General features: G+C 44.2%; 1 protein-coding gene across 4 annotated transcripts in view; it reads right to left on the bottom strand.

Moving 5' to 3' along the window:
• LOC142466586 (protein MTSS 1-like) overlaps window positions 1-21,886 on the bottom strand; it is a 140,381-nt gene that overhangs the window by 98,812 nt on the left and 19,683 nt on the right. For 3 of the 4 annotated variants that reach the window (XM_075571775.1, XM_075571778.1, XM_075571776.1), the window contains exon 2: window positions 2,163-2,224. In XM_075571775.1, the coding sequence (XP_075427890.1) occupies window positions 2,163-2,224 (62 nt within the window). Of the gene's footprint in view, window positions 1-2,162; window positions 2,225-6,927; window positions 6,991-21,886 lie in introns of those variants that run through there. The other variant, XM_075571777.1, reaches the window with a different exon arrangement.

Genomic DNA, 21,886 nt, shown 5'->3' with positions numbered 1-21,886 from the left:
CACTTACAGTGCCTACAGTATATACACGCACAGCTTATTCACAAGAGTAAAAGGTGCACTTCCCTTTAGGACTCCCAACTTTATTACACTTGCTGCTTACAAAAACCCAAAAATGTATAGAACTTGCACTCACCCCATCCTCTATAGCAGGGGTAACACGTCCTGTGTACAAGGTGCCAGGATCCTGTACCCATACAACTACATAAATTATCAAATTGGCCCCGCACTAAAAGATTACAGAATGTTTCTCTAGAAATGATGCACTCACATGTTAATAATAATAATAATAATAATAATATGTTCTTGTATAGCGCTGCTAGTTTTATGCAGCGCTTTACAGAGACATTTTGCAGGCTGAGGTCCCTGCCCCGGGGAGCTTACTATCTATATTTTTGATGCCTGCGGCACAGGGAGATAAAGTGACTTGCGCAAGGTCACAAGGAGCCGACACTGGGAATTGAACCCGGTTCTCCTGCGTCAAACTCAGTGCCAGAGTCAGTGTCTTTGCTCATTGAGCCGCTCCTTCTCCCATTCTCCTTTTGATTTCAAACAAACAGCTTCTTTAATGTGCACAAAGTCCAGGCCGGGGGGCCTTATAATGTTGCTCTGCATTTTACACCAGTGTGTGTCTGCGGACGACCTCTCCTGAGCATCTTGTCAGCGCTACTCAGAACTTTTTGCATATTAAAGAAGCTGCTTGTTTGAGACCAAAACAAACATGTGAGTGAGTGCATCAATTCCCCCCCCCCCCAGCAATCTCCAAGTGCTGATCCAATTCGATATACTTGCTGCTAAAAAGCCTGCAAAACAAATATAATTAACCATTTCTTGTCTCTCTATCCTAGCCCACATGCTGTGTCGAGTCTCCAATACGCCGTTAACATTTTAATAATGTCTTGATTTAATAGAGGGCTCTTTAGCTGAAACTTTTGGACAAGGCGCAATAAGCCTACCTGCCTTGTCAAGGCAATCCCAAAAGCGTAGGACCTACGCCCACAAAGTTTGAACTTGTCTCGCCAGCTTGGGAATGCATGGTTAACGATCAACTTTCATTCATTTCAACAGAACCTGAAGCAACATTCCCTGTGTGCCAGCTTCTTCTCACTGTACGGAATAGGGCGGTATATGACGGCAAAACTTCTATTCTTCCAAACTGTCCCCAGAACTGTAGGTCAGGGGTGTACAAACCGTTCCCCCTGCATGCTGTCCCCCCCCTTACTTTGGCTCCGGCGTCAACTGACGCAGTGGGGTCATGTGACATCACGATGCCAACGTGACCCCGCGTTGCCATGACGACGCGTCATTGAAAACCATGGTAAGTGAGTTACAGAGGCCTCGCACGGTCTCCCGGCGTTTAATTTAAATGGCTTGGGGGAGGAGCGCGAGACCTCCAACCGCCGCGCCCCGTCGTCCCCAGAAAATCTCGCGCCCCCCCCCCCCCTGCTGTAGATGACCGACATCCGAGCCTCAGAATAAATTCACAATTGCACTGTAGTGTGTATTGTGCATTGTGCATTTCCCCTATAACCTACAATCAAAATCAGGTACAAATCCACTTATTCATAAAAGCAACCTCTCCTGCAATGGTAAACCAGTACTGCTGCTTAGAGAAAAACAGCCATAAGCCCTTTCACTCCATATGAGCCTGCAGAGCGTCGTTAGGCCCCCAATGGCAGTGAAAGTGTTAAATAGACGGCCAACATCACAATTAAATAGGAGTTCTAAACTATTATAGCCCTACAGCGAGAGTAAAACAACTAGTATCACAACTACAGGAAGGGTTTCCACTGCCCTTAGTTATAAAAAAATAAGTGTCAAAGCAAGTTTGTGTGAGTCATTGTAATTAAAATGATGGGCAGTAATTGAATTAAAGATGGGTGGTTATAAAAAACGGGAAACTAAACACGCCTGAATGTATTAGCAACAAAAAAAATCAGGTTTTAGTAAGAACCTCACACCTCTGGCTATACATAAATACTCACAATGGCCATTCAATTAAATAGTTATTATACGTTCTGCGCCCCACGCTTAACACAAATTATTATTATTATCACCAACAAAGTACACAAAATGCCTCATGTTCCTTTATATCTAGTAAAATGAGCGAAAGAATAAAAAAATTAAATTAAAAATAAAAAATAAAAAAAAAACTGGACACTTACTTTAACTGTGCCTGTAGCTTTGTAGCTTTGCTGATGAAGTCTTCCCAGGTGGGGTAACTAGACTGAACAAGGAGAAAGGAAAGAAAAAACGGGAAGCTCGTTAAAATCATCAAAGTTACATCATGCTAGATAGCTGCACATCATCCTGTAACCCAGCCCTGGATTCCCCTTCTCCATAGCGCTAATATAAACCAAATACATTGTGAACCGTTAGAAAACATCGATCGGATAAAAACCTGACATTGACGTGGAGCAACACGTACATGGGAAATTAAAATTAAACAGTCTATTACAGCAGGGGTGCGCAAGCAGGGGGGGGCCGTGGCGGTTACAGGCCCCGCACTCTTCCCCCAAAAGCATTTCAATTAAAATGCCGCGCGACCGCGCGAGGCCTCTGTAAATTCCCTTACCTCGTCTCCGGTGGCTATTGACCGACGCAGCGTCACATGACACGGTGGGATCACGTGATGTCAAGTTGCCGTGGCAATGCAGCGTCATGACCCCGGAGACAAGGTAAAGAGGGGGAGGGGGCGCCGCGAGGAGGGGTTTGGGGAGGGAGCAGAGGAGAAGGTTTGTGCGCCCCTGTATTACAGCATCAACGTTTCGGTCCGATTGCAGAGACACACCGGGATAAAGCAGTTCATTCAAATGGGTGTAACATGCCATAAGACAGTAAAATGGTTTACGGCCTACATTCCAGTCCACAGCCATGAATACACTGTGGCAGCCAGAAGCCATATCCAGCTGCACCACATTCCTGCATGTATAAAAAAAGGGGGGAAAAGTCATGTTTTCCAACTGTCATTTCCTCTTTTTTTATGAAGACCTAAAGCAGGAGTCTAAAAATGGAAACGTGGACTTTCTTTCAAGCACAAGCAGTCCCAAAACTAATTCTAGATTTTCTTTTTCCCCCCGGCAGCTGCGGGTCAGACGCCAAGCGCCGGATCGCAGAAAATGCACCTTTTTTTTTTTTAAAACTTATTTATTTGGAATGTTTCACACTTATTCATTTTCAGGGAACTCATTTGCAAAAGGGGACACTTAAAAACACAATGCTGCTGCAGTCCCACTTAGCGGCGCGTACAATTTGCAATCGGGAGAAGCAGGAAATCATGAGGGACAGATTGATTACGCAGTTAAACTGGAAAACAGCGCCTTCTGAGCAGTTCCCTGGCGTGGGCTGCACAGTGTTTTATGGATTAACCCTTGCATTGCCAAAGAGGAAGGTCATCATGAGTCTGCACTTATAGTGACGGCGACGCGTCAAAACAAATGCATTGCCGCCGTCGTGTGCGCTTATAGTAAGCGCGGCGCGATGGCTTGGTCGCGATCGCTAGAAGTCATCTCAATTTGATTTTTACGGCGACCGTAGCCGCCGCGTCACCGGCACTGTAAGCGCGGCATTACCCAGGTGATATTAGAGACAAGTCCTATTCATGCAGCCACGTATTTTCCGTTGCTCATCCTCATCCCATACTTCACATTGTTGAAGGTACTCCAAGTGCAGAATAGGACTTGGGCGCGGTTGTCTCGCCGGCGTTCGGCCGCCAAGATACCCTCTGGCGCCGCCGCTCTCCGCCACCGGCTGCTTCGCCAATAAGGTCAATTCATTTAAGGGTTAATTTAGAGTTTCCGGGTTACGGGGTTAAGGTTAAGGTAGCATTAGTATTAGGGGGTTAAGAAGAGGGGTTTTTAGGGTAAACTCACCTTGGCGGCTAAACAGCCAGCGAAGACCATTCCCGGCAGCGAGATAAGTGGCGGTTAAACGCCAGCGGAGATTTGATAGCGGCAAAACGGCTGCAATCAAAATGTCCTAAACCGCTCAAATTGGCCGTGCGCAGAACGTAACATGAACCGCGCCTTTATCACGACATCGAGCCCTATGCATTATTATTATTATTACATGTTGGTTGTTATACGTTCACTTTCTCATACAGTTATCTCCTATTCAGTCCAACGTCCTTAATATTTCAGCCTAAATGTACTGGTTATTAAAATGAAGGAAACAAAATCGAATCGCAGAGATTCAGGCCCCTCCTCCGCTGCTGCACTCCGGCAGTTATCTAATCCCAAAGTACATTTTAAAACAGAACTTCTTATTTATCCATTCAAATGAGCCCACCGAATAGAACCAAAATATGAACAAAACGCACACACCTCTAAGGCTACGGCCACAGTGCCTGCGCTGCACGCGCGCCTGCGAGGCTGGTGGCGCGTGCAGCCGAGTCGCCCGGTCTGCAGTGAGCTGCAGGGAGAAAGCCGGGGGGGAGGGGGGAGGGAGGGGTGACGGGGGAGCGGGCCGTGACATCACCCGGCAGGTTCGACCTCATTGGCTGAACCGCGGGGGGCGTGGCCTAGCGCTCCATCGCGACTGCTACTCTCAATTTTCTTGAGAACAGGAGAAACTGTCGGCCCAGCGCAGCGCAGCACCCCCCCCCCCCCTCGCAGCGGGCCCGGCCCCATTGTGGGGCGGCTCTTGTCTTTGCAGCGTCCGCCACAGCGGGTGCTGCAGTAGCCAGCGGGGACCTGGCCTAATAGTGTAGTGAACAGTGTCAGAGTGACAGTAATCTAAAAACAGATACAATGATGCAGATCTGAGCAATACACACAATACTGTAATCATTAGGTCACAATAAGAACAATCAGGGTAGTGCAGCTGCACTGCCATCCATGTGTGTTTAGGGTCATGCTGTGGGTTCCCTCGTGTTTGAAACACGAAAAGCGTGCCTTGCAGGACCGCGCGCACCCCAAGCGCCGCTGCTCCAGTGCCCTTAGACACACTTCCCCATACAGCGCATGGTCGCAAGCTGAATTTCCAGGAGGTTTAACCAAAGGGTTGCTCAATAATGAGATATCAGCAAAAATAACATTTCTCAAAGATTACACATATAACCATGATACACCTATGGCTTAGTGCAGGGGTGAGCCGACTTTAGTCCGCACCCCCCGCCTGCTCTTACCTTTTGTCCGGCGCCTGACGCCACGGCGCCTAAAAGCCGCTGGAGATCAGGCGAGTTACAGAGGCCTTGCGAGATCCCCGGCATCTTAATGCTTTGGGGAAGAGCGCGGGGACTCTGTAAGCACCACCCTCCCCTCCCTCCCCCCCCACACCACCACAAAATCTCACGCCCCCCCACCCCCCAGTTTGCGCCCCTGGCTTAGTGTGTCCAATCGCTGCAGGAGAAGTGACGCTCTGGATGTGGGTGATCCCGCGAGGCACGTTATCAGCACGACCTCCTGAAGACATAAGAATAGCATTAGCCTGATTGTTCTGGCTGAACTAATCATTACAGAATTGTATCTATTGTGCTCTGCCGGGACACTCGCCAGTGAAAAGTATCTGGCAGAAGCCCCTTAGCTACATATGAACAGATCTGCTTCATTGTATCTGCTTTTAGATTACAACATATTCTCTGAGTATACTGCGGTCTTTTGATATTTTGTCTCTAGACGGCAATATCATTTAAATTGGATACATTATAAGAACTCAATCTACTGTAGCTTTCACACACCACACTATAGTAGGCTGGGTCCCCAGTGGCAGGGGCTGCGCGCTGCACACAGCCCTCTATGGGGCAGGCCCCAGTCGGCGACGCGAGACCGCCTTGGCCAAGATTTTCGCCATTTTGGCCACGTCGCGGCGGAGGTTCAGCCAATGAGGGCGAACCAGCCGCGTGTAGTCATGGCCGCGCCCCCTCCTCCCCCCACCCCAGATCTCCTGCTCTTCAGAGCACGCGCCATCAGACGCTCCGGCGCGTGTGCAGCCGTGACCACGGGGGGCCGCAGCCTTACAGATGAGGCGCACGTTTAGGTTTCATTACGCAAAGCACTTTAACATTGTGTTTTATAATGTATTTTGGGACGAGCGCTCGCTCGGCGTGTGCCAACTAAGGACGTACTTGGATCTCTGCGATTCCGTTCTTTTTCTTACCATTGAACCACTGAAGTGGTTTTGCAATGTCAAAATGTTTACGAGTCCTTGCTGTAGGTATTGCATACATAGAGATATTTAGTATCCGGCTTGTTGCAGGTGACATTAAAAAAAAAAAAAGTTTATTTTGAAGTGTAACTTGTTGATTTTCTTTAAAAAAAAAAAAAAAAAAAACCGCCAAATATATATTGTCCAGTGACCAGCTATGATGGAACCCGATTTATGCACACTCCCTACATGTCGAAGGTCCAACCAAGGGTACCTATCGGTTATTAAGGAAGAAAAGGCAGAGTGACACCCAAATCCCAACTTCCATTGCTCACAAACATTTAAAATCATTTTTTCAGCGTTGCCTTGGAAAACACTTATTTTAAAGGAATCGCACGCCAAGATATAACCTACAAGTGCCATACCATTATTGTGGACACACACACACACACACGATTTAGATGAACAATTTACAGAACAGTAATTGTTAAAGCAAGTTCCACACACAAAAAACAATTCAGTGTGCAAGATATGCATGTTTGCATGTACAGTATGCATGTTTGCATGTACATTATGCATGTTTGCATGTACAGTATGCATGTACAGTATGCATGTTTGCATGTAATCAGAAAATTTGTTGGAGCAATGTGAAGCGAGACCTGCAAGCGCAGTACCTAGAAGATTATTGGGGAGGCCCTCATCCAGCAGACATTCTAGTAAATTTACAATCTGTCAATGTATCATCATTTACATATAGTTGCATAGTAGATGAGGTTGAAGACATACGTCCATCAAGTTCAACCTATGCTAAATGTAGACAGATACTTAGCGTATATTTGTACTTACAGTATATTGATCCAGAGGAGGGCATATCAATAATCTCACCCCACCCATTTACAATTCATTGCATAGAGGGCAGTCATATTATGCCACTAAAACATTTTCCCACTGATAAATAAATCATTTTCATGTACACCTGACACCTAATCTTGATTAGATACCCTCCCACTCCTATTGCCAAACTACACCCAATTTAGGGAGGTTTGAGACACACGCCTTACACCTTCCCAAGCAGTCATACAGCATTCCTATCCGGCATCACATCACTTTAACCTCCATGCATTGCAGCATTGCACCAGGCACGCCCAACATGGCTGAGAAAAGCCTCATCATGACATTGTGCCAGGTCATTTGTTATATACGGTTAGCTGAAATATTAATATAAACAGCAATTTGTGTACACTTTCGTGGATTAACAATACTTTTAAAATATCACTAGTAGGGTGTAATATGTATATACAGGTAATTATTGGATAAACATGCTATTATTATACAGGGAAAATGTTACTTGTGCATGTTCTCAGCAGGGTCTGAAAGCGCCTGGTGAGGAACCCCCATCAGTAACAGCGCTGTCAATCACTGCCCTGCTTCCCAAATTCACGTCCCACAATGCCTTGCATAGCGCTATACAGTATAGTGGGGCAGGACTTTGGGAAGCTCTTCTGCAGGAGACGCAGTCTTTCAGCTACACACACGCCACCACTAAATGTTCGGGAACTTCATACATATCAAGTAATAAATGACTTTATTTTATTTATTTTTTAAGGAAAAAAGGGGGGTTACGGACACGCCCAGAAGGTGGGCGTATTCTGTTCTCAATGCAAGGGTGTTTAGGATTTGGGATCTGAATTTAGAATTCAACAAAAAGGGAGTGGTCTGTGCCACAAGACACGTGAATTCTCATATTTCCAACTCAAGACCCTCCGAGAAACCAAAATATGTGATGTATATTAGGAATTGCTGGATTTTTTTTACCATCATTTTTATTCAACTGTCTGCATATATTGTACTGTATGTTTTTGTAATCTTTTTCTGTAAACTAAGCACTGTACTACTTTTGTATATTAAATCTAAAAATGTAATAAGAACGGCTTTGGGCTCTAATTCAACTTTACACACTGAGAAAGTAACTGAATTTCTGGCATTTGCTACAATAAGTTTGTGTGTGCTAATTACATATTTTTCTCAGTAAACAGGAACCAAGGACCCGTAGCGATGAGACTTTTCTTTATCCTTGGTGGTGGCAGCGAAGTAAGGTTATATTAAAGGGGAGATACTACTTATTTGAGAGACCCTGTAGGGGAGAAGAGTGGGTCAGCTGGATAGCCGTGTGTATTAAACCATTTCACCTACTCGCAGTTGTACTGTTCATGACTTTTAGGCTACCAGATTCTGGCCCTTTTTAGGGCAGCTTTTTCTTATAGTCCATTAACCCAGTATTAAATAGCGATCCGAGATGGGCTTTCGGATTCTGCGCTTCCTCTGCTATTTACGCTAAAGCCTGGGACATAGTAAGCGCTTAGGTGCTGCTGCTCGCTCTCGCTTGCTGCCGCTCGCTCTACCAGGAGCTTTTTGCTGTCCTGACAGAGGAGACAGCAAGCGCTTGGGAGGCGGGTATCACTGTGTGTGTGTCACTTGGTAGCTGTCAGTGTGTTTGTGTGTCACTGGGGAACGTATGTGTGTGTTTGTGTGTCACTGGGGAACGTGTGTGTGTGTGTGTCACTTTGAAGTGGTCTGTGTGTTTGTGTGTCACTGGGGAACCTGTGTGTGTGTATATGTGTGTGTGTGTGTGTGTGTGTGTGTGTGTGTGTGTGTGTGTGTGTGTGTGTGTGTGTGTGTGTGTGTGTGTGTGTGTGTGTGTATGTGTATATTATATAATATTTTAAAAATTAAAAAAAAAGACGTGAGAATAAATTATTTATTAACATTGTGCAACTTTGATAAATATATTCACGCACGCACACACGCACACACACACACATGCATATGCACACACATACACACACATACATACGAATCGGGGCAGAAGGGGGACAGGGATCGGGGCAGAAGGGGGACAGGGATCGGGGCAGAAGGGGGACAGGGATCGGGGCAGAAGGGGGGAAAGACCGTCAGGGGGCGGGCCGGGGGCGGGCGCGTCACTGGCCGGGGGCGGGCGCGTCACTAGCCGGGGGCGGGCGCGTCACTAGCCGGGGGCGGGCCAGTGACGTCACGGAGCTAGTTCGCCCTCATTGGGCTAACCGCTCACGTGACCGGCCTGTCGCGCCGGCAAGCGGGGGAATTTTAAATTCCCCTAAGACCTGCGCTTCCGCAAGCGCGCGGAAGCGCATGTGAGCCCCTACTAAAGCCGCTCTAATTGCGGCTGTAGGGGCTCAGTGCTGAGCGGGAGCGCGCCACAGCACGCTTCCGCCAGCAAGCGGTAAACATGGCCAAGGCCTAAAACAGCATGCAAAAACTGTGAAAAGAAGCACGTTTCAAAGGAACAGGAAGCTACGATTTGACGCACACACAGTGCTCATGTGCAAGTCATTACCTAGAATCCGTGTGCAACAGCCAAACCACAGCATGACACGTGATCACGGGGTGAATGAAGAAATGTAGTTAAAAGAAATCAAGTTGAATACAGATAAAGATAGTGATTTGCTCCTTTTTTTAAACAAAGGGTGCTTATAGGTACAGCTCAACCCCCTTATAACGCTGTGCTTGGGGTCCAAACAATCACATTGCGTTATAAGCGGATCGCGTTAGAAATAATGTACAATTGTATGCATTGTACAATAAAGTATTTAAGACACCAATAATTGTGTTGTAAAGTATTCGTAAATACGAAAAGTGGGAGCCACGCTTGCACCGCCTTATAAGCGGATCCGCGTTGTAACGGATCGCGTGATAACGGGGATGAGCTGTATTTTTAAAATCTTTTCTTTATTTCGTTTGCAAACGTGATGAGCCGAGACTTGGGAGGAGTTTGATTTCCTTGTGTCTGCGGTCATGGTGTGTCAGCCAAAGTTTACAAAGGCAAGACTTGCCCTGCCCCTATATTTAGTGGTCTAACAAGGGCCGGGTGGGCTAGGAGTAAAGAAAACAATTGATTGGGAACATTCAGTGGCCCCCCAAGAAATATATTTTGTAATTAATTTTTATGGGGGGGAGGGGGGTGAAATGACAAACAATTAAGGAAGCCCATTGGAGCTGGCTATGGATCATAGAACTACGTACAGGCATACCCCGGTTTAAGGACACTCACTTTAAGTACACTCGCGAGTAAGTACATCTCGCTCAATAGGCAAACGGCAGCTCACGCATGCGCCAGTCAGCACGTCCTGAACAGCAATACCGGCTCCCTACCTGTAACGAAGGTGTGCGCAAGCGGGGAGACTATAGAGCCTGTTACAAATGCCTTATTTACATCAGTTCTGCACGTATATGACGATTGCAGTACAGAACATGCATCGATAAGTGGAGAAAAGGTGGTGCTTCACTTTAAGTACATTTTCGTTTTACATACATGGTCCGGTCCCATTACGTACGTTAATGTGGGGTATGCCTGTATTGAGGCAATTCTGGAGCAAAAGTGGTGCAAACTGCAAGTCTCCAGCATCGATGATTAAAGGGTCTGTGTGACCCAGGAAGAAAGGGGAAAAAAAGAGCATAGGGCAGAAGCATGTTTAATTGGTTAAATGTAACTCGTTACAAAAAAATTACTATTACGTTTGAATGGTAGACAAATAGAGTTTTAATCTTAATAACAAGAATATTAAATACTGGACATAACATTTTGCAGGCACGAGTCCGTACCCCGTTGGGCTGAGGCACAGTGAGATTGAGCACGGAGAGCCAACATCAACATTTTAACTGGGTTCCCCTACCTGGAAGGCTTATCTTGGGGATTCCCAGGTCTTTTGGCGATAGCACTGGTTGGTAGTACTTAAAGCTCTGTTCTTTTTCTGCCAAGTAAATACAAGGCCATCATTATCGCCTTCAATGTAGCAACGCGTTAAATACTGCGTTACCATTAAACGCTGTGCATCTCGTTAACGGCCATAACATCTGTTCCATCTGTGTATATAGACCAGTTTTTTGTTCTTGTTCATCATTTTCTGAAGTCTATTAATATTCACTTTCCCCCCCCCCTGATTTTGAGCTCTGTAACCATATTTGCTTGTGCTCTTTACATCTCACGCAAGTGCAGAAAATATCTGCCATCATCTCTTACAGGAAATAAGGTTTTTTTCCTGCCTACTGATGCATTGAAATATTTCTGAAAAGTTGTTGAGGGTTGGTACTATTTAAATGTGTTAAAATGCTTCTTTAGTTCATTACAATGCTATTTATCATTGCTATAATAGGGTAGCACTGTATAAATCATCAAAATTAATGTGAAACAAAGCACAGCAGTCACTCGACTTGAAAGCAAAACCCTAATACCACATGATTTTGGTCAGGGTGGAGAATCTTTCAGCCACATGATTCATGCCTAACCATAAGCAAACAGCACACAGATCAGTAGTCTGGTATGAGTCAGGCTCTGTTATGAGTCAGGTTTAGGAAACCCTTGATACATAACGTTACTAATCCAGGATTAATCACCAAAATATTAGCAAATATGGAGCCCGTTGCTTTAGCAATCATGTCACAGCACTGCTCTGCTATCCCCTTGTAGATTAGATGTGTATGTGGTCAAACTGTAAGCCTATGTAATATCAGGAAAAAAGGGGGGACACACAGTGGGGCTACAAAAACCTTCTGTGGATCCAATAATCAATGCAGAACAGCAATCAAATATATGCAGCAATAAACCTGCCTCCAATCCCCTATTTTTCTCACTGCTGTGCTCCATCTTTCCTCCATACTACAATCGATGTAAGCCTATGTATTGGAGATAATATAATGTTGTGAATATCCCGGGCAACGCAGGGTATATCAGCTAGTATATCATAACAGATGCCTAGATACATATATACAACCTCCCCACCAGTAGCCTTCGCTCTTCCTCCAGTTCCCCCACCCCCTCCTCAACTGCTAACAGAACGGCACGAAAATGACTTGACCTGTCAATCACTGCTGCTACCAGTCCCAGCTTTCATGTGTCTGGGGAGCATTGTTGCAAGTCGCAGCTATGATTGACAGGTCAGTTATCACTGCACACAGCATAGGGGAAACATTTTAGGAGCCCGGGATTTTAATGCATGCACGCACGTGCATACCATCATCCCCATGTTGCCAACAAATTTCCCAATTTCATCCTCCCATCTTGGTCTTTTGTCATCCGTTGCAATCCAGTCTACCGATGGTCCTTTCTTCCTGTTCTGATCGTCCCACTGCCATTTTAATTTCTTCAGACTGGTTTGTTTCCGAACCCATTCATTCTTTATTCTGTCTTTAATACCCAGCATTCATCTCTCCATACTTCTTTGAAGTTTAAGTATGCGAGGCTTCTGAATTATCTTCGCCTTCAGGGTCCAATTTTCACATCCATACGCGAGCCCAGGCTGAATACACTGATACAAAACATTCCCCTTTTGGCACAGTGGAAGCTTCCCTTGAAAGATGGCCTTGTTTCTGTATACTCCTATTGATTAGGTAAACCGTTTTCCTGCTTCTTCCCATTCTAGTCCATATATTTTGATCGGTGCAGATTTGGCACATTTGTTGAACATGATTTGGTCTTGCTGAGATACATAGGCTGAGATACATATGGCAGCCCATCTTCAGAAAGTACTCCGATCCATTGCTGGAGCTCTTCTAGACATATGGCAAAAATAATAATAATAATAATAATAATAATAATGTCTTCAAATCATAAGCAACAAATTCACAGCCGATTTTGATCCCTTTTTCTACCCAATTCAATGTTTTGAGCAAATCAAGTGCTGCTATGAAAGCTTTTGGGACTTGCTATTTTCCCATCCTCTTTTGTTAACGACTTGTTAGTTGTGCATCTTGAGCAAGCGGAAATGGTGACATTCTATGCGGTAATTATTGAAGTTATTGATTATTTTGAAACATTTTTCACCTTTATAGCCTCAAATTTGAAAGTTAATCCAATAGTACCATCATCTGAAAACCCCCAGTCAAGTCAATCTCTCGCTTTGGACTTTATTGAATTATCCCCATAAATTTAATCTGCAGCGAAGCAAATCAGTGATCCCTTTTGAACACACACACACACACACACACACACACGGTAGATTACAATAGCCACCAGAGATTGCCGGCAAACCAGTGAGACTCAACAGAAACGTAAATGTCTAACTTCTACAGAAAGTTTTGGAAAGGAAAAAAAGGACTATGTTTGGGGGAATCATAATATTACATAGCCTTTACATACATTGGGGAGATGAATGCTACTAAAAGACACTAGTGACAAAAAGCTTCTGGTTTTGAACTTAACGCCCATTGACTGGAGTCCAGCTCAGAGAATGCAGTGGAAATGAGTTCCCCAGGTTGACTGTATCCGGAGTGTGCTGTGTTACTTGTTTTATATATGCTGCCTGATCATTTCAAGGACTAGGGGTCACCCAGTGAAATCATCAGGTAGCATACATAAAATAAACAGGAAACATGAGTTGTCAGCTTACAATCAACTGTATGTTGCAACAGCGCATAGCATACATTGGTTTACCAAAGGGATAAATGGATACCAAATGGATTTTATGCATGGCAAATCCAAAAGTGGCCATTAGAACCTACGACAAATGCATTCCTAACGTGGTCTATAGCAGTAGTAATATGATGTTCCCTCAGTTATACTCTGCTCTGATATATCTCTCTGAACTCCCAGTGTTAGAACTATTAGACAAGTCACTGGGCTTAAAAAGCAGCAGTCTGCGCTAATCGATGTTGTTTCCCCCCCCCCCCCCCATTACATATTGTTTTTTACTTCCTTTAAGAGTTCTTTTCCTGCCCTTACCAATTTTATTTTTTTAAATGGGATGCTCTATTCGGGAGCAGGGAGGCAAGATACCAACACGAGTTAAAATCGGATAGGCTCCTAGTGGGGGTTGCGGCGTTACAGACAGCCTCTTAAACAGAGTTCATTGTGTTCCTTAATGTAAACAGTTCTTTATTTGTATGACGTTGCAATTCAGAGATAGTCTCTAAAAATAGACTTTTCACCGCAATTACGATAGCGGGTATTTTCTCCATAGAAGTCAATGAGATGAAGCCCGAGTGATAGCATTTCTAATGATACTTCAATATACATCCTGGTTTTGTTGTTGTATCAAAATGTACTAATTTTTATTTCGTTTTTACCTGCTACATAGGACTGACATTAAAACGATGCAATTCCACATAGTCGGCCACTAAAACAACCTTTTGTAAACAATCTAAGAACTGGCTTCCTTGCATGGTTCTAAACGAGCTAAAAGCAAATATTCGGCTTTTGATTAATTTTACAGGTAAAGTACAAACGGCATCATCTAGGGGCCTCTGAGGGGGACGGGTGGAAGTGGGGTGTTGGTCAAGTGTTTTCTTTATCCTAAGGCGTGTAATATAGTGCGCGCGTGCGTCAACTAGAATTGGCTGTGTTAGCCAGATGTTTCTATACTAGGGACGCGCGGCCGTGAGCGGTGGCGCGGCAGACCAGGGAAATAACAATAAAATTGTATTTTCGCCCTGCTGCCGCGCCGCGAATCAAGCACAGCGCGGCCTAACGCTGTGAGGTCAGAGTCACGCCCCCTAACCAAACGCGCGCCACCGCTTGCAACCTAAACGCGGGCGCACACCCACCAGCGCCTACTATATAACAACAAGTCTTAACCAACGTTATGAGAGAGCTTTGTCCTTGCCTGTGCATCAATTACCCCGGGTAACTACTTAAACAGGTCACTGCCACTTGGTCACGATGGTCCTGGGAGGGACTGCCCCTTAAAAACGGACCATATGGTGCACCAGAGGAATGGATCTTGGTCTTGGACCACTGGAGAGAATTTGTCATTCGTATTATTTATAGCAGATGCCTTGTGTTTTTTTTATTTTACAAAGCATAAACCTGGTGCAAAGGGACATGCTTTAACATGTTAAACAATCTACTAGTGAGAATTCCATTTGCATTATTACACAGCTGCCTGAAATATTGAAAGTTTCGTCATTCAATCCACGCGCAGGTCAGGGGCCAATTTAAAAAAAAAAGGTTTCGCTAAAACAGAACTTGTTTTACGAAGGTCCCAAAGTTTAAGAAATATAGAAGTTGACCCTGTAGAGTCGTGCAAAATGGTGACGGGAGGTGCTTTGGATGCCTCAGCTGACTGTGGCCATACAAATTACCTTTGTATTTTTTTCCATCTTGGTACACACACACACACACACACGTCTGTCACTATTTATTCTCCTTGAACCTTGTTGCGCCTGCCCCCAAAAAACGACATAGGCGCGGACTACAAAAATGTCCGCCGGGGTCACCAATAGACCGTTGCAACATCATCTCCCGATGACATCACAGCTTTTCTATTGCTTACCCAGGATTGCTGGCTGGACCGCTATTGGAAAAAAAGTCTCAGAGCTTTTTAACTGGGGGCTACACAGACATTGGGGACCACCAATGTCCCCCGCCGGAACCACCCAGCTTAGGTAAGCGTTGCATGTTGCATTTATTTTTTTACAAATTATCAGGGAATGTTTTTAAGTCTCGCCCACCAACAGGCTGTTTATTGCTTTGCCCCCCTCTCCCTCCCCCCATGGATGTCTTATAAATTACTTTAAAGCTTACAATTAAAAAACAGATACGTGGTCATCACCATAGGACGTTTGTCACAAAACGGTATAACGTGCTTTAGATCCCGTGCTGGTAACATTTAATCATATTCGGTCTTCTTCAGCCATTAAAAAGGGTAGAAACAGTTTATATAGCAAAATACTCTTCCATTACTGCAACAGGTGCTGTGTATTAATATGCAGCCGACCCAGCTGGTCCCTTTATCTTAAAAGATTCAGGACCCTAAAAAAAACCACACACACAAGGACAGCAAGTGTGGTGCTTACCAGGTCAAAAGGACAAGTATTTATACTTTTTATTTTGATAGACTCCAAATTCAGTGTGATTTTTTTATTTTTTTTTAACAATCTATATCCAACATCTTTCTGTAATAGGACTAGCTAAAAATCACAAATTTCCAGGGAAATGTATATTCTTGTAAGTTTGTAAAGTAATTTAGTAGTCAATAGAAACAGAAAGAGCGGATGTGCGTGAATTCAGCAGAACCGAAGAGAAGGGAAAAAAAATTAGTAAACCATATCCGATCGTTTTTATAAATTATATATAAGACATTTTGTTGTCTTTAAGAAAAACAGTTTTGTGCATCCTGGTTAACGTGGAGAAAGTCGGAACAAACGGCAGGGCTTTGGGCTTTTTAAAAAAAATAAATTTAAACTAAATAGCTAGAATAAAAGATTGGTAATCTGCTTTAAAACGGCACCATAATTAATTTACTTACTTAAGAGTAGTGACTTTTTTTGTTGAGGGGGGCATTACCTTTAAGGGTGACTGACTAAGGAAGACACACACACACACACACACACACACACGCGTTACTGCAGATCTACTCGAGACGTGGGACTGCTGCTTCCATCTTGAAATCCCATTCGGCCACCTGGCGAGCTATTTTGGTTATTGTCGCCGTTTGCTTCCCCCAGTGGCAATGGGGCTTGTTTTATATTGGATGTTCCATTTTCTTCATTTATAAAACCCGTAATTAACCCCTCGAGGTTTGTAGAACAACAAACGGAAACTCCAGCTGTTTCATAGAGCAGCATAAAGACTCATTCAGAAAACAGAGTGTCCGAATACTGATCCTCAAGCAGCAATATAGGAGAAAGCACAGGGTCACCGGAGCTTAACCCCTTTACATTTCAGCTCCGAGGACCCCCTGCTTCCAGAGATACTACCCTCCATAGTGGTGCCGGTATCCCTGCAAGCAGAGAATCTGATACAGACAGTCCTCGGTTATCCACCGGAGTCCGTTCTGGAAGTAGCGCTGGATAGTGAGACCGTTGTAAAGTGAGTCCCATGTTAATCAGTGGCGGTGAGCGTCAGATAACGTCCCATAGGGTTGAATTGTAAAGCGTTGGATATGCCATTCGTTGTAAAGTGCAACGTTGGAAAACGAGGACCACCTGTACTTACTTGAATGGCCGCTTAAATGTCCTACGGACCAATAGGAGGCCGTGACATCATCCAATCATCCACTACGGTTTCCTATCGGCCTGCGTGACCAGGACCTTTAAGCTTGCCACAGATACCATCACCCCCCACAGGAGGGAAGCATTTCCAGAAGCAGGGGGGCCCCGCCTCTGAAATTAACAGGGGATCATCTCCGGAGACCCCCCGCTTCAAATCGAATTAACCTGTATTGCTGGTTAATACATTTGCATTGCAGTATACTTTAATGACACTTACCCCAAAAAAATAAAAAATGAGCACAATCAAATAAGTCAGAACGATTAAATAAATACAATGAGGAATTCGTGGGATGACAGTGAAATGTCCACACGTTGTTTATTAAAGTATAATGCAATTTGACTCACTAGCTTACACGTCTTCCTCCCTAGAGCTACATTTTCACGCTTTAGGTTTCTCCGGAAATTAAGTGTTCATAACAATGGCAAACACACACATTCCCAGCTAGCTCAAACTCCTGCACCCACCACATCATGAATATATATTTGTGTCAAAAAGAGTGCTACTGGGCGTGGCAATGTATACAACAAAAGACAGGGGTGCCCAATGCTACATCCAATTGACACAATTGGCAATTGGATGTAGCATTGGGCACCCCTGTCTTTTGTTTCGTAACAATGGTACCCTGAAAAGCAAAGTAATGTCAATCTAACCACTATCCACCAGCCCCTTTCCAAGAGGATAGCAACAAAACAGAAAAATACTGCTGGTGAATCAAAAGTCTCAGGCAGGTCCAGAATAGTTTCCACACAGCAGGAAGAGGCGGAAGCTTCCCAGAGTTACTCCCGCTCAATGTACAGCGCTGTGATGGCTTGAGTGTAGCTACAGGAAGTAAATATCCCAGGTTTCATCTTAGCAAGTACAAGATTATAGTGGCCACGCGCGCACGCCGCAAACAAAAGGCCGCACCTATGAGGCAGGCAATGGCGCGCGCGATTCTTGGCCAGACAAATACTGTCTTTGCCACATGACGGCTGGGGGCACGTGCGGGGTTCAGCAAATGAGGGCGAAGCGCTCACCCGGCATCACGGCACCGCCTCCCTGTCGCCTAGTACCGCAGTGCAGGTTTCCCGCGAGCGGCGGGCACGCGCGATGTCACGCCGCCACTGTAAATCGCAGCCTCGGAGACAATACTGGAAATATTAGGGGTATCGTGACTTCAAAACACTTCCCACCAGTTGGTTAACTCAGTCCTTGGAAGCCCTGCGATGTGGGGAGGGAGGGAAGCGTGCAGATAGTGTGGCATTCCAAAGCTCTCCCTACAAGCCTGGAGTTCTTCTACGTGCTACAATCCAGACTTCTGCCCTCTGCTCTAAAAAGACAGAGATAAACAAGTCTGCTTTCCATTTCATAATACTGCAAACCAAGACGGGATTGCTGATGCACGAAAAAATTAAATTAAAAAAAAAATCTCCACTTGGCTTCTGGAAGAAAAAGAAGAGAACAGATAACATGTAATCAAAGCCCCCCCCCCCCCGTCTAGTAATCCCAGATAAATCCGACGTAAAACTGCACCAGATTAATAAAGTATAAATCTCAAATCCATTTATTTCTAAATTTCGTCACTCGGAGATCATCAGTCTCCTTCTAAAATCTGTTGATTAGCTCCCATATGATTTACACAATTCTATATTTCTTCTGTAAGACTCTTGCCCAGGACTCTCGTCTTCTCTGTCCCACCGGAAACCTTTCACTGCCCGCTACCTTTAGAACGGCATTCCCCGTGAAGCGGATTCTCTCCCCCATTTTCACGGCTGTCGAAAAACTGACCTTTATAATGAAATATTTCCTTAGTCATGCACTTTTATAACTTTTAATATTCTAACTTGCATGATATATTTTAGATTTATTTTAAACTGTGTGTGGTTGGCGTTATATTCGGATCCTAAAATTATACTGGGCAACCATATAGAAATGTTAAAAATAGCTAGTAAATAGTAACCACTTTCTTTGAAATCGCAAGTCTCCGACTTGTTTATTGAATGTTAACAAGGTGTCTTGTTTCAGCACCCCCTTCCAAAAATAATACAGCAGATCTGTTTTCCTAAAATTGTGTAAGAATCACATCAAGCCAAAATGAACACTAAGCAGGAACGTTCATATGGCGTCTGCTGACAGAGTTCATGCAGCGCAGATCGAAAAGGACAAGATAGTTTTCCTTACATATGCTGCTGCTGCTTCTGTTTCCAGAACAGACTTTACAGGGAAAACACACAATGTGCAGGGGGGGAAAAAAAGTGAAATAATGTGTCAACTACAGTTGTTTGGAGGTAGGCGCCCCCCCCCTCCCCTCCCATAGCTCACCCCTCCCCACCTTTTTAACTTGGGAGGTTCTCTCATTTTGCTGTATGGACAAGACGCACTGTGGTTGCTTCCCCTCATACAGAGGTAAAAGGAAAGGTTCACAGTGTACTGTAGTGTTAGGACCTGCAAATTTGGTTATGCCTTGACGTGGTATGCAGGCTTATGACGCTTTGGCCAAAGGGTTTAAATAATTAACAAAGAAAATATTATTATTGAAGTATTTAACTTTATATATATTACCATATATGTATTGTCAACTGGATGTAGCATTGGGCTGCCCTGTGTTTTGTTGTAATGTATCAATGTAACTGGCTTCTTTAGAACGATTCAATCATCCGTAAAGTAAAGTGTACAGTTGTTTGTACAGCAAATACAAAGATCACTTGTGACACATTCACATATCTCAGACAGGTCTGCAACCCTGCTCCCCCCGCCCCCCGCCCCCCGCCCCCCATTATCTCATTAACGCACGATGCTTCCACAGCAGCCAGGGATTCTGGGAAATGACTTGCAAATGAGCAGTGTGTTATTTTGCTTCATGTCCATTTTGCCTTGGATCCAAAAATTAATACAGTTTAATTTCCCTCAGAACCGTACTTATTGGATAATATATGCCCTGCTCTTTTATCTCTTTGGACAGTTATAATTATGGCAGCATAATTATTTTTTTTACAAAAGAAAAAAAAAAGTTGGGATTATCAATTTACATACACAAGTTTATAAACGAATCACAAAGGAATTAGAAAAAGATTGTACAAACACTCCAAAATATTCAGTTAATATGAAGATACACCTCAACCCCCTTATAACCCTGTGCTCGGTGTCCAAAGAATCGCATCGCGTTATAAGCGGATCGCGTTAGAAATAATGTGCAATTGTATGCATTGTACAACAAAGTATTTAAGACGCCGATAATCGTGTTGTAAAGTATTCATAAATACGAACAACTGGGAGCCACGCTTGCATCGCGCTATAAGCGGATCCGCGTTGTAACGGATCGCGCTATAACGGGGTTGAGCTGTATTAAGCATATAACAAAAATATGTCAAAATAATTATACTAAAAATGAACCAATGAACCATGGCACAGGAATTAGTTAGTTCAAGGAGGGATGTCCCCTCCAACAAAGTATAAAGGCCACCAGACCTTATTAAAAAGCAGCAGCCCTGGCTGTTTGTTTATGGTTTTGCTTTTGTTTAGTTGTATTAAAGCAGCAGTCCTAGCTGACGATTTTATATTGTTTATTTCGTTTCCCCTTTAATAATAGGTGCATCAATACAAAATCGACAGAATAAGTCATTAGCTAAATTGCCGATCAATCCGTTCTCCTGCGATCAATCGGCGAATATTCGGCTTGGAGGGTTCACTAAATGGCTGTCAGTGCAGCAGAAGAGGACCCAAGATGCAAAGTTCTGTGGGGAAGATCATGTGACCAGGCCATCACTAAATACAATTGGTGCACTGCTAGAGAGAGGGCAGGGCTCACAAAGGGGTGTACCAGAGCCTGTTTCAGAAGAGGAAGGGGCTGTGACTTTGTAAATGGTTGCTATAGAAACAACAAATGCTTGTTACATTATAATACATTAAAAATGTCATTCAGAGTTGTTTTTAAAAAAATGCTACAAGTATTCTCATAGTACAGAACAGATTTATTTATAAAAAAAAAAAAACCCAAACAAAAAAAGCACATGTAGGATAAAACAAATTTAAAAAAAACAAAAAAATTTACATTTTGAGCAACATTGCCGCTTTAATATTTTTCCTCAACATTTTGCAAAGGTGTTTCCATCATACCTGTAACTTCTACAGTAGGGCTATGCAGCTCCTGTTACAGATTCATTCTCCCTTTAGATCAGGGGTGCGCAATCTTTTCCCCTTGCGCTCCCCTGCCGGCTCCACTCTTCTGCTCGCGCCCCCCCCTTACCTTGGCTCCGGCGTTCAGACGTCATGTGACGTCGCGTTGCCATGGCGGCACGTCGCCAGAAGCCATCTGAGCCAAGGTAAGGGACTTTACAGTGACCTTCGCCGCACCCCGGCATTTAATTTAAATGCCTTCGGGAAGAGTGCGGGGCCTCTTTAAGTGCTGTGCGCACACCCCCCACCCCAAAAAAAATTGCGCACCCCTCTTTTAGATTACATTACAATATTCCAGTGCAATAGGAAGACAGCGTCACAGAACCTTACCATTAAGGGGGGTGTATAATAATATGTAATAATAGTAATAATAATAATAATGGTTATCGGGCATTGATAGTGTCCTTCTGAACAAGACTATTTATCTTCCACGAAACCCCAACATTGACTTTCATTGCTTTCCAGATGATTACTTCTATTTAAATGGGCAATCCCTCCTAGAACCCGAGTGGATGCAATACCAGGGAGTACGCTTAGCAAGTTCAGACAGACATCTGATAAAATAAATTGTATTTAATTTGTAGTTCTCAAACTGACTGTAAAGTATAGCGATGCCCCCTTAAGTGG

Source organism: Ascaphus truei, chromosome 15, assembly GCF_040206685.1.
Source record: "Ascaphus truei isolate aAscTru1 chromosome 15, aAscTru1.hap1, whole genome shotgun sequence".
Lineage (NCBI taxonomy): Eukaryota > Metazoa > Chordata > Amphibia > Anura > Ascaphidae > Ascaphus > Ascaphus truei.
The sequence above is the reverse complement of the archived record's forward strand: the minus strand, read 5'-3'. Positions and strand labels throughout refer to the sequence as shown.